Genomic DNA, 14,720 nt, shown 5'->3' on the forward strand with positions numbered 1-14,720 from the left:
CAGATTCTCTGCCCTCCCACTTTCCGTGCCCTCATGTTTTGTGTGGTCACTGTTAAACCACGTCAACATTTTATATTATTTTTTTTATAGAGATAATAAGACAAAAAGAAATAGTAATATAAAATGTCAACGTGGCTTAATCGTGACCACACAAACAGGAGGGCACGGGAAGTGGAAGGGCAGAGAATCCGCCTCCAAAGCTATAACCTTGCACTGCAGGAGCATTGACTATGAATTTTTACAAAAAATAACGACCCCAATTAAATATAACTCCCAATAATACACGTTCGATTCAATTCGACAATCAAATAACAGTGTCTTTTTCTAACCAATGCTACTTGCATTGCTCCATTGGATGATCAATGATGCTTGCATTCGTACTTATTTTCTCTTGTTTCTGCTTAACTTCTAATGAGCCATGCATTCATCGTAGTTATATAGCTCTCCCACGTCCTTGTGTAGCACCATCTCTTACAATTCTCCATCGCCAAAAATTCATTTCCGTTGAAACAAAAAATTCAATGAAAAAGAATATAAGAAACTCAGAATACTTGTCTGATGTTGACGTTGATTCTTGAAGTTTGGATGTACTCTAAAACACAAACATCCTCCTCGTCGGAGAACTGCTTCTCAAGAGGCACAATTTCAGCATTTTCTCCCTCAGTGAATATCCGAGGCACGCCTGCAACACAAGAAAGCCAAGCCGTTACCTTATAAGGCTGTAAATACAATACCCTACGAAATCACAACCACAGTTAAGTGTTGTGGTAAATGGCAAGCCGCACTGTTTATCACAAGAAAGCACACGAGAGTAAAAGAAAGGTGAAGATTCGCATTTACCATGAAAGCATTCCCTTGCTTCCCCGGCCATAAGTACAACATCACCGCTTCGAAGGAACATTGCTATTGGAGGATCCTCCCTAAGCTTTCCACCCAAAAGGAAAATTGCTTTGCAGCCTAAACTGAGGAAAGTGAAAGACATTTCAGCTCCTAAGGATATGTATATTATTAGCTCTATATCCTTTTTTTCTTGATGGACAACCCGGATTGAAAAACAAAAATGAAATGGCATGGAAAGATACCTCATGCTTACGATAGGCTTACTCCAATCAGCTTCCATGTCATCAAGGTGGCCCCCAAGCATATCGCCTAGACAAAAAAAACAGAAGACGGAACAAATTTAAATTCTAGCTTGTTCATACCTTCATACCAAAAAGAAACAGCATTCAAATTGTTGGTGAGGAACTCTTTCCTAGCAATACCTGGGCCAAAGTAGTTGACTATTGCACCTTCAGGCTGGAACTCTTCACCCGGAGGCATTGCAGGTTTTGCAAGTCTTTTAGCCAGTTGACAAAGTGTATCAGGGATTTTGTTATGTGGGAGAGAGACGTCATAGTTTCGCTGCACCATGAACATATTTTTGGTTCGATATGTATTGTGAGGAAACTCGAATGCATCAAACAAAGTCTCAAATTGAACTGATTTACCAATAGATATCAGAAACCATTCATTGCTTACAAGGGTAACAACTATTTTTAGCTTGAAAAGTACAGTTTCCATTTATTCTCGCCTAAATCGTGTGGCATCCAAGTGGCATGAAACTTTTGTTTAGTAAAAATGCATGATAGGCTTTCTAGATTGAAAAGAAAAATTGGACCAACACCTACCTTGGACCATTCAAATTGCAGGCCAAGGGTGCTCCAACGCAGTTTCCGTAATAAAACTGAAGCCGAGACTGATTTTCCTGAGTTTCCTTTTGACGACACTTCATGTTCCTCAAAGAACTTCCACCTGTCAGCATCCCCATTGCTGACAGCAGAACTACATTCAGAATTTGAACTCCCTTCTGCAACCAGAACTTTCCTCTCCTTTGCCGCAGAAAATAAATCACTAATAGGCCCGTAAAATGCATTGTGATTTGTTCTGTTAGGAGGCTGCGGGAAGATGGTTAAACTCTCCCTTATCCATTGGCATTGTTCTTCCACACTCAGTGCTCCAGGAATGAAATAAAATCCTGTAACGTTTCCAAAAGGAGATACCAATTCAAATCCGTATAACTAATTTTCTTTTGTTCAAGCGGTATTCTAATTATATGTAATCTAAACTACTAGAATGGGGATTCGAACTTTGGTGCGACTTAGGGTGAACACACTGCTCTAGTCAACTTGGCTACGCCGGGTCTATAAACTGAAATTAGTCAATTCAAATCCCTATGGTACTAGTTACTAACGAACCGCGTATGAATTCAAATCCCTAAAATACATTAGCATTCATCCAATGTAGGAGAAAAAAAAAAAATGAGTGTATCAAAAGCATATAATGGAATTATGAAAATGCATTGAAAGAGAATAGGTTGTTGCCTGGGCGATTTTCTATGGAGAAGACGGGTCCGTCAAAACCGCATTGAACCGGAACGATTCCCGGCGGGAGCACAGCCTTCTGATTGTAGGATTCTAGAACTGACTTGAAATCCAAGACCTGGGATAAATCCACCGGTTTCGGTTTCCTTTTCCTGATAAACAAACGAAATTGCACGTTTAATTATTTACGAAACTGGAGTCGGAGTCGGAATCGGAATCGTCAAATTACATGTTCGGGAATCGAATTACTTTTTGGAGGATTTGTAAGTGTCTTCGTAGTACAGCTTGTACTTCTTCTCCGCTCGTCTGAAAACGGTTCGCTCCGAATCATCCGGGACCGTACCGGATTCGGATCCGTACATTTCGGCGAGTCGCCTCGGGCGGCGGTGAGTTAACTCGGGGCCTGGAAACAGAGTGAGCAAGGTAGTCGGAGAGGGGGGTTTCACTAGGGTTTGATCGCGCGGTTGCAGCACTTCTGGGGTTCGCGTCGCCGCAGTGGTTTTCCTTCTCCCCTTTTTGCCCCTTCGCGGCGGTAATTTCTTATAGCCCTCCACGTTCCACGGAAAAGACTTTTAAGCCCTTACTGATGCTGCTCACTAACCCAATTTCAAAGGATAATTTCGTCTTTCTCAATTTCAAAGAATCTCCTTAAATTATCTTCTGGGACAGAGAAAGGAAAACAAAAGAAAACACGAAACAATCTCCTCGGAATCCAAAAAGGACCAGAAATGGCGTGCAGGACTGCGCTACGATCCGCTCTGCTAATAGAAGCGTGGCGACCCGTTCATTTCGCTCGGAGCTCCGCCTCCGCCTCGTTCAGGACCCGCGGGTTCTCCTCCCCCAGGCTGAGCCGCCACTTCAGGACCCGGGACATCCACTTCGCGCGACGGACTCACCTCAACCGCGCCCACAACGAGAACTCGTCCGATTTATCGGAGGACGACCAGGGCCCGCCGCAAGAGGCCATCTTGAAAGCAATTTCAGGTTTCGCTCGCCTCCGAGTCTCAGAAATATATATGCTTATAATATTAATTTTTGGTATGTATGAATTTTTTTTGACTCGTTTTTGGTGTTGAAATTGGATATAGAGGTTTCAAAGACTGAAGGGAGAGTTGGGCAGACGACGAATGTGGTTATCGGAGGCACGGTGGCGGATGATTCTACGAATGAATGGGTCGACTTGGATCAGAAGGTATTGATAAACCATTGATTTGCTTTTGATTAATTTTGATTCAGCAGCTGACTTTTAACGCTTAGGAATAAGTTAATAATATTTTCAACGTGGTTGTGTATATAAAATGGTGTTAATTTGTGTTATCTAAGGTAAATTCGTATCCAACTGTTAGAGGGTTCACAGCAATTGGAACTGGAGGGGATGATTTTGTGCAAGCTATGGTTGTTGCCGTCGAATCTGTAATTCAACAACCGGTCCCTGAGGTATACATACTTACGTACAATCACAATATATGTGTATATAACCCTTGTTGTGACTGCCCATCATTTGCAGTTATTTGATAGATATATTTATGAATTGGTCTAATGCATGTATTTGCAAGCATTATGGGTACCTTGCTGAAATCAAACCATTATGTGGACATACAAGTACACTTGTGTAGTTCAGTAGGCTGTTGTTTCTTTCGGATCAAATTGTTGCACATTGTATTTCATTGAGTGTATCAATGTTCATGAAATGTATTTTTTTATGCAAGCGATGTTGGGGGAGGGGGGAAGCCAACCTAGGACCTCGGGTGCATGGGTAAATGATTTTGACCACTTCAGCTACAAGCCCCGTGCTTTATTACTTGTGTATTGAGTAGTTCAATTGGAGATGAATAGAATAGGAAACTAGCAGCTAATTTCTGAGTTGATTTCTTGAGTATGTAAATTTATAGACTGAAACAAGTGAATTATGATAGCCAAAGAGGTGCTTGTTGTCTTAAATAATGCGAGGACATATTATTGCAATGTCAAGTATATGCTAAACTATAAGCAGAGACGTGGTGCATTTGAGTTGTTTCTTAGACTTATGTGTATGTCCTTGAAATTATGATCGGTAGGCTTAAGGTAATTTTATTATTTATTAGGGTCAAGAGGAGACCTTATAGCGATGTATTCTACCATGCCCCTCCTGCCCTCTATTTTTGTACAGAACATTATGATTCCAACCAAAGTAAGGTGTCACTGTAGTTTGGGGGCAAGAATTTTAAGATGTACTGGTAGACAGCCTGAGGAATTTTTAGATCTACTGATGGACAGTTTTATGAGAAACAAGGAGCAGCTTTGACCAGTGATCACGATGGAAAACTAATCATGGTTTATGCAGTTGCCACTGAGAAATATCTTATTGGAAGTTCAAAGCTCCTGAAAAGGAGTGAGAAAGTGATAAGAGGCTAAGAGTATGAAATGTGCCAGAAAAGATGTTGAGCATATACTAGGTTTGAATTTGAAAATGCGGTGCAAAGAGTTGGGCAGGCTGCATATGTCGTAAAAGGAACTAACCAACTTCTCTTTTGAGTGTGGTAGGTACTTTGCCAATCATTGATTAAAAGAGGATCTGTTGGCTAGAAAAAAATGTGGTATACATCTTGCCCTTAGTGCTCATAACTGAAACTAGCTCTTGATGTGAACTTGTTGAGGGTAAACATGGAACCAACCATATGGGAACTGACTAATAGTTGAATTTGAGCATAGTTTAGTGTTCTCGCTGATTTAAGATGGCTCAGAAACAGGCATAGCAAATGGTCTGCTGACTTTGCTCCCTCTAGGCTATAGCCAAATGCTTATCTATTGGGATGCATTTTGAAGTATAGATGGTTGAGTGGAATACGAACCTGACAAATTAAGATCAATGGGTGCCAAATTATTATTATTTTTCCTAACGCCCGATTGTATGGATTTTTCACCAATAAGATAATTGTGAATGGAAGGAACATAACACTTAAAGAACTGGGAGTTTTTGTCTTCTTGGCTTGGTCACAATTGCTAGTAATCATGACTTGACATTTGTTTTAATTTAAACTTAGTATAAGGTGAAAAGTGAAATTCATTTACTCCAAAGGGCTTATGTGGTAGGTCGTAGGATGGTGCAACATGTAACAGCAAATTCAGCAATCCTTGTGCTGCAATCCATTTTGTTGCCCCTTTTGAATTAAGATGAAAAATTTGAGTGTTGATATGGTTGCTGATGTCTGATCCATCAAGTGCACAAGTTCAATTCACTCACAAATAATGAATGCAAAAGTTAGATGGAGCTTATATGCTCTTTTTTATGGCAGGGTCATGTGAGGCAGAAGGTATCATCAAGGGGAAAATATGTATCTGTAAACATTGGACCCGTTCAAGTAATTTCAAGTGAACAGGTTTCCCCCTCCCTCCCATGCACTCTCGCCATGAGTTTGCTAATGTTATTTCTCTATATCCATTATGCAGACAATCTTCAGGCAATAAATGGATAACGATTATAATTTGATGACGTGGATTGTATTGTGATTTCCAGGTCCAAGCTGTATACAACGCCATGAGAAGAGATGATCGGATGAAATACTTTTTGTAGTGGAATACTCCATTTTTATCGTGCATCTGTACAGAGTGCCAATTTCTAGCGTCCTCCCCAGTGCCCTTCTCAAGTCTGGTTCAGATTTGGGCTAATTCATGATACTAGCGATCTGAGCAGTCGTTCAAAATCTATCCATCTACTCGCTCGGGATGTATTTAGGTATAATTCAGAAAGTAGGCATTCATCAATCTGTATTACTCAACTATATGTTACTGATTATATGAAAGGCCAGATTCTTAGCAGTTTCCTGCTATTTTTTTTCTTTAATGTCGGTTTTAGAAGTATAAGAAACGAGTCGATTTTAGTCGTAATTTTTTAGGGGTAATTTGTTTGAGGTCACGAAATGTTTTCATCATATTTGAGTAATGCAAACCAATTATTCGTAAAGCAATAATGTGTTTGGTTGGAGAGGAGATGCTCCCGACATATCGGTTGAGCAAAATTCCACTCGTGTACTGCAAACACAGGCAGCGTTTTGCTTCCAAGCTTTGGCTTAAAGGAGCAACCAAATCGCTGCCATGCGGCGTCTCGTACACAATTTTGACCTTTTGCAATCAACCAACGTTGGAAGGGGCTAACGCTAAAGTGATCGAACAAATCCAACACTAAGTATCATTCTTAAAGAACGATAACACGACTAATGTTAATTCGGTCTAACGTCACATATTTTCACTTTGTTTAACGAGATTTTGAGTTCAAATCTCGTGAACGACAGTTATAGACAAGTTAGTTAGTGATTTGATTCCCAGCAGCATGCGTGTAATAGTTCATGGATGTGAATGTTTAGGACCACATCTACTTTTGAATTATGGTTGGGATTAATTTAAAGCATTATATTGATAATCATACTTAAGCCCACATCATTAGGCATGTAAATTAATCCATGCTTTGGGGAAACAATATTTTTCTTTATATATCTAAACTACAAAAAGTGACATTCAAACTTGAGTGCAAAGAAAAAAACATAATGCTTTAAAATAAATTAACGCATGATTTTACGAGTCCCTATCAATTTTAGAAAGATCCCTGAATGCATGCCCTCCTCAACGACTCGCCATCTCTCCCAATAATTTAATTAATCTTTGATGACCTAATACTTGGTACCTTTATTAATTTACTGCTACTTGTTGCCATTTCATCGTCTCCAACTTTTTTATATCCTTATTTTTTGGAACTTAGATCGATCGACGCAGTCACGCAGGCATTTCGGTAGAAAAAATATACAAACTCAAGGTGACACATGTTTAAAATTCAAAACTTGAACCATACCAACTATACTTAATTTTTTGGTTTGACTCAACCAAGCATTATGTTACCCATTTACAAGTAAATTTGATAATGATTGCTTACTTGAAACGGAGAAATAATAAATCTGAAAAGTTAGGAATAAGAATGAAATGGTACATGGTCACCTATTTTATCAATGTAATTTTTGGTTTTTTAGGTATTAGATTATAGATTAATGTAATGTGAAACTTGTATACTTTTTTATTCTGCATGTGGCAGTAAAGGAAAAAGTAATAAATTCGGGAAGTTAAGAATAAGAGAGAAGAAAATGGAACAATATGACTTAATTCACATAGTCAATGTAATTTATGATTTTTCAAATATTAAATTACTAATTGTAATGTGATCATGTGTGTGTAAGCAAAAATTGAGAAAGTCAGGAATTTGAATAATTTAAATACATATTCCATGTAAACCTACCATAAACCTCTAGAAATCAAGATTGTACACAAGGGTTAAATAACCTTAATAATTATTGTTAGCTGAGCTAATCAAGGTGAATATATAATTGAATAAACTATGATTGATATCCTACCTAAATGCTGTGTGTGGGTTAGGCCTGGCAAACGGGTCGTGTCAGTCGTGTTCGTGTCGTTTTCGTGTAAAAAGTTATCTTAACGGGTCGTGTCGTGTCACACCCGTTATCTTAACGGGTCCTTAACAGGTCGTGTCACTTTACCCAACGGGTAAAGTGACCCGACCCGTTATGACCCGTTATGACCCGTTAAGAAAAATATATTTTTTTTCTTAAATTTGCACATACCACACATTGCCACATAAATATTACTTCAAAACATTAAAACACATTTGTCGTTTAAGTACTACATCTACACTCGAAAATAAGAGCCTAATAAAAAAAAATACATACACTACTAATCTATTACAAATTTTAAATGTGCAAGGATATGCAAAATGAAACAGTTTTTGTTTTCAAGGTTGTGAAATCTTTCTCAAAAGTTTAAACCTCAATTTACAAAATCCTCGATTTACATCGATCATCATGAAATTGCATTGGAACTTTGGCTTGATCTATTGCCTTCAAGAGTTATGTTGATGATGTTTTCAGTAAGGTTTTCCACGTCATAACTATCTTCTGCATAAACTAAGCATAGAAAAACCAAACATTAAAAATCATTCAAATTATGAGAAGTTTACCAAAATAATTATGAAAAAAAATAAAACAATAGTACTATACCATACTTTTATTAAGTATAAACATAAGATTTTGTGGTATCCACTAGTGTAAATATTTTAAATTGAAGATCGAATTCAATCATTGTATTCATATAAGGTCAAGGAGTGTAGTTGTAATAACTCATCAAAATCGGAGTTAAATTAACCGCACGATTTTTCGTTTATAACCGTCGAAAAGTTTTGTCCCATTACGTGCTCTCTGAATGTTTGTTTTTTGCAATTTTTGGCGTATGCGATCTCGAAATATATACAAACATGTTTGACGGTTGGATCATTGAAACTAGTTTCGTAGAATGAGTATCCCATCAAAACAATAGATTCACTAATACTTAAGAGTTTATTCATACTTTTATTAAGTATAACATAAGATTTTGTGGTTTCCACTAGTGTAAATATTTTAAATTGAAGATCGAATTCAATCATTGTATTCATATAGGGTCAAGGAATGTAGTTGTAAAAAATCATCAAAATCGGAGTTAAAATGACCGTTAAATCGTGATTTTTCGTTTATAATCGTCGAAAAGTTTTGTCTCGTTACTTGCTCTCTGAATGTTTGTTTTTTGCAATTTTTGGCGTATGCAATCTCAAAGTATATATAAACATGTTTGACGGTTAGATCATTGAAACTAGTTTCGTAGAATGAGTATCCCATCAAAACAATAGATTCACTAATACTTAATAGTTTATTCATACTTTTATTAAGTATAGTATAAGATTTTGTGGTATCCACTAGTGTAAATATTTTAAATTGAAGATCGAATTCAATCATTGTATTCATATAGGGTCAAGGAGTGTGGTTGTAAAAAAACATCAAAATCGGAGTTAAAATGACCGTTAAATCGTGATTTTTCGTTTATAACCGTCGAAAAGTTTTGTCCCGTTACTTGATCTCTGAATGTTTGTTTTTTGTAATTTTTGACGTATGCGATCTTGAAGTATATACAAACATGTTTGACGGTTGGATCTTTGAAACTAGTTTCGTAGAATGAGTATCCCACAAAACAATAGATTCACTAATACGTAATAGTTTATTCATACTTTTATTAAGTATAATATAAGATTTTGTGGTTTCCACTAGTGTAAATATTTTAAATTGAAGATCGAATTCAATCATTGTATTCATATAAGGTCAAGGAGTGTAGCTGCAAAAAATCATCAAAATCAGAGTTAAAATGACCGTTAAATCGTGATTTTTCTTTTTATAACCGTCGAAAAGTTTTGTCCCGTTACTTGATCTCTGAATGTTTGTTTTTTGTAATTTTTGACGTATGCGATCTCGAAGTATATAGAAACATGTTTGACGGTTGGATCTTTGAAACTAGTTTCGTAGAATGAGTATCCCATCAAAACAATAGATTCACTAATACTTAATAGTTTATTCATACTTTTATTAAGTATAACATAAGATTTTGTGGTATCTACTAGTGTAAATATTTTAAATTGAAGATCGAATTCAATCATTGTATTCATATAAGGTCAAGGAGTGTAGTTGTAAAAAAATCATCAAAATTGGAGTTAAATTAACCGTTAAGTCGTGATTTTTCGTTTATAATCGTCGAAAAGTTTTGTCCCGTTACTTGCTCTCTGAATGTTTTTTTTTGCAATTTTTGGCGTATGCGATCTCGAAATATATGCAAACATGTTTGACAGTTGGATCATTGAAACTAGTTTCGTAGAATGAGTATCCCATTAAAACAATAGATTCACTAATACTTAAGAGTTTATTCATACTTTTATTAAGTATAACATAAGATTTTGTGGTATCCACTAGTGTAAATATTTTAAATTGAAGATCAAATTCAATCATTGTATTCATATAAGGTCAAGGAGTGTAGTTGTAAAAAATCATCAAAATTGGAGTTAAATTAACCGTTAAATCGTGATTTTTCGTTTATAATCGTCGAAATGTTTTGTCCCGTTACTTGCTCTCTGAATGTTTGTTTTTTGCAATTTTTGGCGTATGCGATCTCGAAATATATAAAAACATGTTTGACGGTTGGATCATTGAAACTAGTTTCGTAGAATGAGTATCCCATCAAAACAATAAATTCACTAATACTTAACAGTTTATTCATACTTTTATTAAGTATAACATAAGATTTTGTGGTATCCACTAGTGTAAATATTTTAAATTGAAGATCGAATTCAATAATTGTATTCATATAGGGTCAAGGAGTGTAGTTGTAAAAAATCATCAAAATCAGAGTTAAAATGACCGTTAAATCGTGATTTTTCGTTTATAACCGTCGAAATGTTTTGTCCCATTACTTGATCTCTGAATGTTTTTTTTTTTGCAATTTTTAGCGTATGCGATCTCGAAGTATATATAAACATGTTTGACGGTTGGATCTTTGAAACTAGTTTCGTAGAATGAGTATCCCATCAAAACAATAGATTCACTAATACTTAATAGTTTATTCATACTTTTATTAAGTATAAACATAAGATTTTGTGGTATCCACTAGTGTAAATATTTTTAATTGAAGATCGAATTCATTACTTGTATTCATATAGGGTCAAGGAGTGTAGTTGTAAAAAATCATCAAAATCGGAGTTAAAATAACCGTTAAATCGTGATTTTTCGTTTATAACCGTTGAAAACTTTTGTCCCATTACTTGATCTCTGAATGTTTGTTTTTTGCAATTTTTGGCGTATGCGATCTCGAAGTATATACAAACATGTTTGACGGTTGGATCATTGAAACTAGTTTTGTAGAATGAGTATCCCATCAAAACAATAGATTCACTAATACTTAAGAGTTTATTCATACTTTTATTAAGTATAACATAAGATTTTGTGGTATCCACTAGTGTAAATATTTTAAATTGAAGATCGAATTGAATCATTGTATTCATACAGGGTAAAGGAGTGTGGTTTTAAAAAATCATCAAAATCGGAGTTAAAATGACCGTTAAATCGTGATTTTTCGTTTATAACCGTCAAAAAGTTTTGTCCCGTTACTTGCTCTCTGAATGTTTGTTTTTTTCAATTTTTGGCGTATGCGATCTCGAAGTATATACAAACATGTTTGACGGTTGGATCGTTGAAATTAGTTTCGTATAATTCGTATCCCATGAAGTTCAATGGTGTGTGTGTGTATATATATATTTATTTATTAAGTAGATTTAAATCTATTTATTTTGTATGTATAATTATTATAGTTTTTAGGGGTATAAAATTTAATATATATATATATATATAATTATTATAGTTAATATTTTGGGTATAATTATTATAATATATATAATTATTATAATTATTATAGTTAATTTAATATATATATATATATATATAATTATTATAGTTTTTAGGGGTATAAAATTGTTAAATTAATATATATATATATATATATATATAATTATTATAGTATTTTTTTAGGGTTATAAATTATTAAATTAATATTCTGCTTATCGTGTATCGTGTTACCCACGTGTATACCCGAACAAACCCGTTATCTTAACAGGTGCTTATCGGGTTACCCGATAACGACCCGTTTCGTTATCGTGTCGACTCGAACACCTGTTAATTTCGTGTCGTGTTGTGTCGGGTTATCGGGTCGTGTCAGGAATTGCCAGGCCTAGTGTGGGTATTGCTTTCATCACTTACTGGCATTGCTCTCTTTGTCTTGAAGATATATGGTTTTATTTTAATCTTTCAATTTGATACCCCACCCTGCAGCATATAATCTTCATATAACAAAAGACTAGTCTCAAGTCTTCACAACCACCTTTCTGGTTCGACATTTCTGTTTCCTCTCCCAATTTTCTATGTTCTGCTTCTGAAGGAGTGAGAAGCAACATGGGAAGAAACAAACAAGAAAAAGACACCATGAATCGCAAACTCAAGGTACATATATACGTGTGTGTGTGTGTATATATTTCCATAAACCTTTCTCTGTAACTGTATTATTACTTCAAAGCTGCTCCTAATTGGCATAAGGAAGTGATTTACGTTCATTCATTCTCTCCATGTGCACAGCCCGTTAATTTCAGTCGCTTGGTTCTCTTTGGTTATTCAATCCAAAGGCCAGAGATAAATAGGGTGTGCATGAAGAGAAAATGAGTGTTTGGAAATCACTTTCCGTTGACATATCTTGGCATGGTGAAATTGGCTAGAGCATTATGCTCTCTCTCTGCACTCAAGTTCAAATTGTTCTCTCCGTAGTTGAGATAATTAGAATAAGGAAAAATATTGTTGCTAAATGTGAGCTGTAAATTTCCAATTCTTTGCTCTTTAGGATATAGTAAGAGGTGAACTCCAAGGACTGGCTTCAGGTTCTTCACCAAACTCAAGAACTCAAGATGGAAGACCAAGCAGCATGATAGTTAAGGTTAGTGAATTCTATCCCCTACTTTTTTCCTTTTTTAAGCGTGACGGTCACATCATCATGTGGTACTACTACTAATTTATGTGTTAACTGAGTTCCGCCATACTTGTTTGAATCATAGAAGGCAATCACCATGTTTCCTGCTTACTTGATAGCAGAAGCCATATCCTCACTCAGAGGCCTTGATCTGAGATGGTCAGGTCCAATCACACCAAGTGAGATGCTCTATGTTCAGCAATACATCTTCGCAAAGTACCCAGAATACTGCAATGGACTAGTGGAAGATGTCGAAAAACTATACATCGATAATCTTTTGATCAACGAAGAATCCTTAGGAACTCCATCCCATGATAAGCTCAAGTTACCCAAGAGTGTGACAGTAAAGGAGTTGTCCCCATTCAGCAGCACTCACTCCGACTTGGACAGGACTAAGATGGAACCCTCAAGACTTCTCGACATCCTGACCAAGAAATCCTCGTTCCAGGGTAACTTTGTATCCATTCCTGAGGTCCAAGCAAGGAATAGGGCATTGAAGCAATGTGGGTTGCAAGAGGAGGACTATTTAGTCATTTTCATGTCAAATTACAAAGATGCAATGGTGATGATTGGTGAGAGCTACCCTTTCTTCAGAGGAAATTACTATATGACCATTGTGGGAGAGGAGACTGATCCCATAAGGGACTTTGCAAGTACCAAAGAATCTAGGGTTATTTCAGCACCAGAAACTTGGTTGGATTTGAGGATAAAAGGGTCACAACTTAGCCAGTACTTTAGGAGAAAGTGCAAGTATAGTCCCAAAGGAATGTTTTCCTATCCTGCCACTGTCAATGGGACTAAATACTCAATGCATTGGATCTCGGAGGCACATAGGAACTCATGGCATGTCCTGCTTGACGCAACCAGCTTGGTTTTGGGGGAGGACCGGTTAACGCTTGCGCTGTACCGACCGGATTTTGTGATGTGCACCCTCAACAATACACACACCCAGCCATCCAGCATCACTTGCCTCTTGGGCAGGAAAAACACATTTGACACTATGACTAATCCAGCCTAGGGTTTCATCATGATATTGCTTTTTGTAACAATAAACATGTGTAATTTTTATTACTTTATTATTCCTGTGAACTCTAATTTCATGGACCTGATTGTACGTGTAAATGGAGCATAGTAAGTCTTTCTTTTTCTTTTTCCTACTCCTATTTTTCAAAACCTAATAGTCTTGACATAGGGCATGTTTTAATTTCTTCGTTAAGAAGGAAAGAATTTGTTGGGTAAAACGTTTACCTTTTGGATTATTTCGCCAATTTTTTCTCCGAACTTAGAGCAACTACTGGTTTCCTCTTCAAACTTTCATTTGGGCCTATTCTTCTCCCTCCACAATAATTATAAACGGTTAATTTCCAACTTAGTGGTTATGTTTACGCACAATTTATTCAAAAAAATTTTGCTAGAAAATACACATGCAAATAACCAAACCCTAGTTTTTCCCATCGCCACTGGCCTCTGGCTATGGCTGGGGGCCTTTGGTAGCCTCTCCCTTTCCTTCCTCTTTCCCCTCATGCCCATCTCAGCCATCCTCCACCCCTCACCACACTCTACTTTTCCCACCATCTCTCTCTGCCTCTTCCCCCCATGTTTTCACTCCCTCCCTTTCCCCGTGCCACCCCCCGAACGCTCCGCCTTCCTGCGCCCGTCCATTGCTATTCCAGACCTGGGTCTTTATCGCCGGGGTTTCACCGTGCAGCTCCACTGCTTTGTTTTGACTTGCTGATGAGACTCCAAATCTGTGCAGTGGCCTTTTTCATGGTTGGTGGCGGTCTCACCTTCTGGGGTATTGTTTTTCTGCTTCATGTAACTCATGGGTAGGGTTTGCTCCATAGTTACCCAGCGGCGGCTTTTGGTCTCCCGTTGGGTGGGTGTGCATATTTGCCAGCGTCTTTCTCTCGGTTGTTTAGACATCCGATGGCTCTGCCCTTGGATCTATCACTATGTCCT

General features: G+C 36.9%; 3 protein-coding genes across 3 annotated transcripts; 2 read left to right on the forward strand and 1 right to left on the reverse strand.

Moving 5' to 3' along the window:
* Positions 1-235: 235 nt before the first annotated feature.
* LOC126594769 (alpha-ketoglutarate-dependent dioxygenase alkB) lies at positions 236-2,882 on the reverse strand. The gene is made up of 7 exons (XM_050261026.1): positions 2,610-2,882; positions 2,361-2,512; positions 1,668-2,014; positions 1,263-1,401; positions 1,083-1,149; positions 841-962; positions 236-682 (listed from the first exon to the last, which is right to left on the reverse strand). The coding sequence occupies exons 1-7, from the start codon at positions 2,720-2,722 to the stop codon at positions 543-545; spliced, it is 1,080 nt and encodes a 359-aa protein (XP_050116983.1). The 5' UTR covers positions 2,723-2,882; the 3' UTR covers positions 236-542.
* A 143-nt stretch (positions 2,883-3,025) lies between these two features.
* On the forward strand, positions 3,026-6,158 carry LOC126594774 (uncharacterized). Its single transcript, XM_050261031.1, has 5 exons — positions 3,026-3,344; positions 3,449-3,552; positions 3,684-3,797; positions 5,636-5,719; positions 5,857-6,158. The coding sequence occupies exons 1-5, from the start codon at positions 3,089-3,091 to the stop codon at positions 5,911-5,913; spliced, it is 615 nt and encodes a 204-aa protein (XP_050116988.1). The 5' UTR covers positions 3,026-3,088; the 3' UTR covers positions 5,914-6,158.
* A 5,967-nt stretch (positions 6,159-12,125) lies between these two features.
* LOC126594770 (uncharacterized) lies at positions 12,126-13,779 on the forward strand. Its single transcript, XM_050261027.1, has 3 exons — positions 12,126-12,244; positions 12,636-12,728; positions 12,847-13,779. The coding sequence occupies exons 1-3, from the start codon at positions 12,197-12,199 to the stop codon at positions 13,777-13,779; spliced, it is 1,074 nt and encodes a 357-aa protein (XP_050116984.1). The 5' UTR covers positions 12,126-12,196.
* Positions 13,780-14,720: the final 941 nt, after the last annotated feature.

This window comes from Malus sylvestris, chromosome 13, assembly GCF_916048215.2.
Source record: "Malus sylvestris chromosome 13, drMalSylv7.2, whole genome shotgun sequence".
Taxonomy (NCBI): domain Eukaryota; kingdom Viridiplantae; phylum Streptophyta; class Magnoliopsida; order Rosales; family Rosaceae; genus Malus; species Malus sylvestris.

Excerpts from the sequence above, each read along its gene's own strand:
- LOC126594769 (XM_050261026.1), bottom strand. The coding sequence starts at position 2,722 with ATGTACGGATCCGAATCCGGTACGGTCCCGGATGATTCGGAGCGAACC. Across the intron at positions 2,015-2,360 it reads CTCCATAGAAAATCGCCCAG|GATTTTATTTCATTCCTGGA; the intron begins GCAACAACCTAT and ends GAAACGTTACAG. Across the intron at positions 683-840 it reads AGCAAGGGAATGCTTTCATG|GCGTGCCTCGGATATTCACT; the intron begins GTAAATGCGAAT and ends CTTGTGTTGCAG.
- LOC126594770 (XM_050261027.1), top strand. The coding sequence starts at position 12,197 with ATGGGAAGAAACAAACAAGAAAAAGACACCATGAATCGCAAACTCAAG. Across the intron at positions 12,245-12,635 it reads CCATGAATCGCAAACTCAAG|GATATAGTAAGAGGTGAACT; the intron begins GTACATATATAC and ends TTTGCTCTTTAG. Across the intron at positions 12,729-12,846 it reads CAAGCAGCATGATAGTTAAG|AAGGCAATCACCATGTTTCC; the intron begins GTTAGTGAATTC and ends TTTGAATCATAG.
- LOC126594774 (XM_050261031.1), top strand. The coding sequence starts at position 3,089 with ATGGCGTGCAGGACTGCGCTACGATCCGCTCTGCTAATAGAAGCGTGG. Across the intron at positions 3,798-5,635 it reads TTCAACAACCGGTCCCTGAG|GGTCATGTGAGGCAGAAGGT; the intron begins GTATACATACTT and ends TTTTTATGGCAG. Across the intron at positions 5,720-5,856 it reads AAGTAATTTCAAGTGAACAG|GTCCAAGCTGTATACAACGC; the intron begins GTTTCCCCCTCC and ends TGTGATTTCCAG.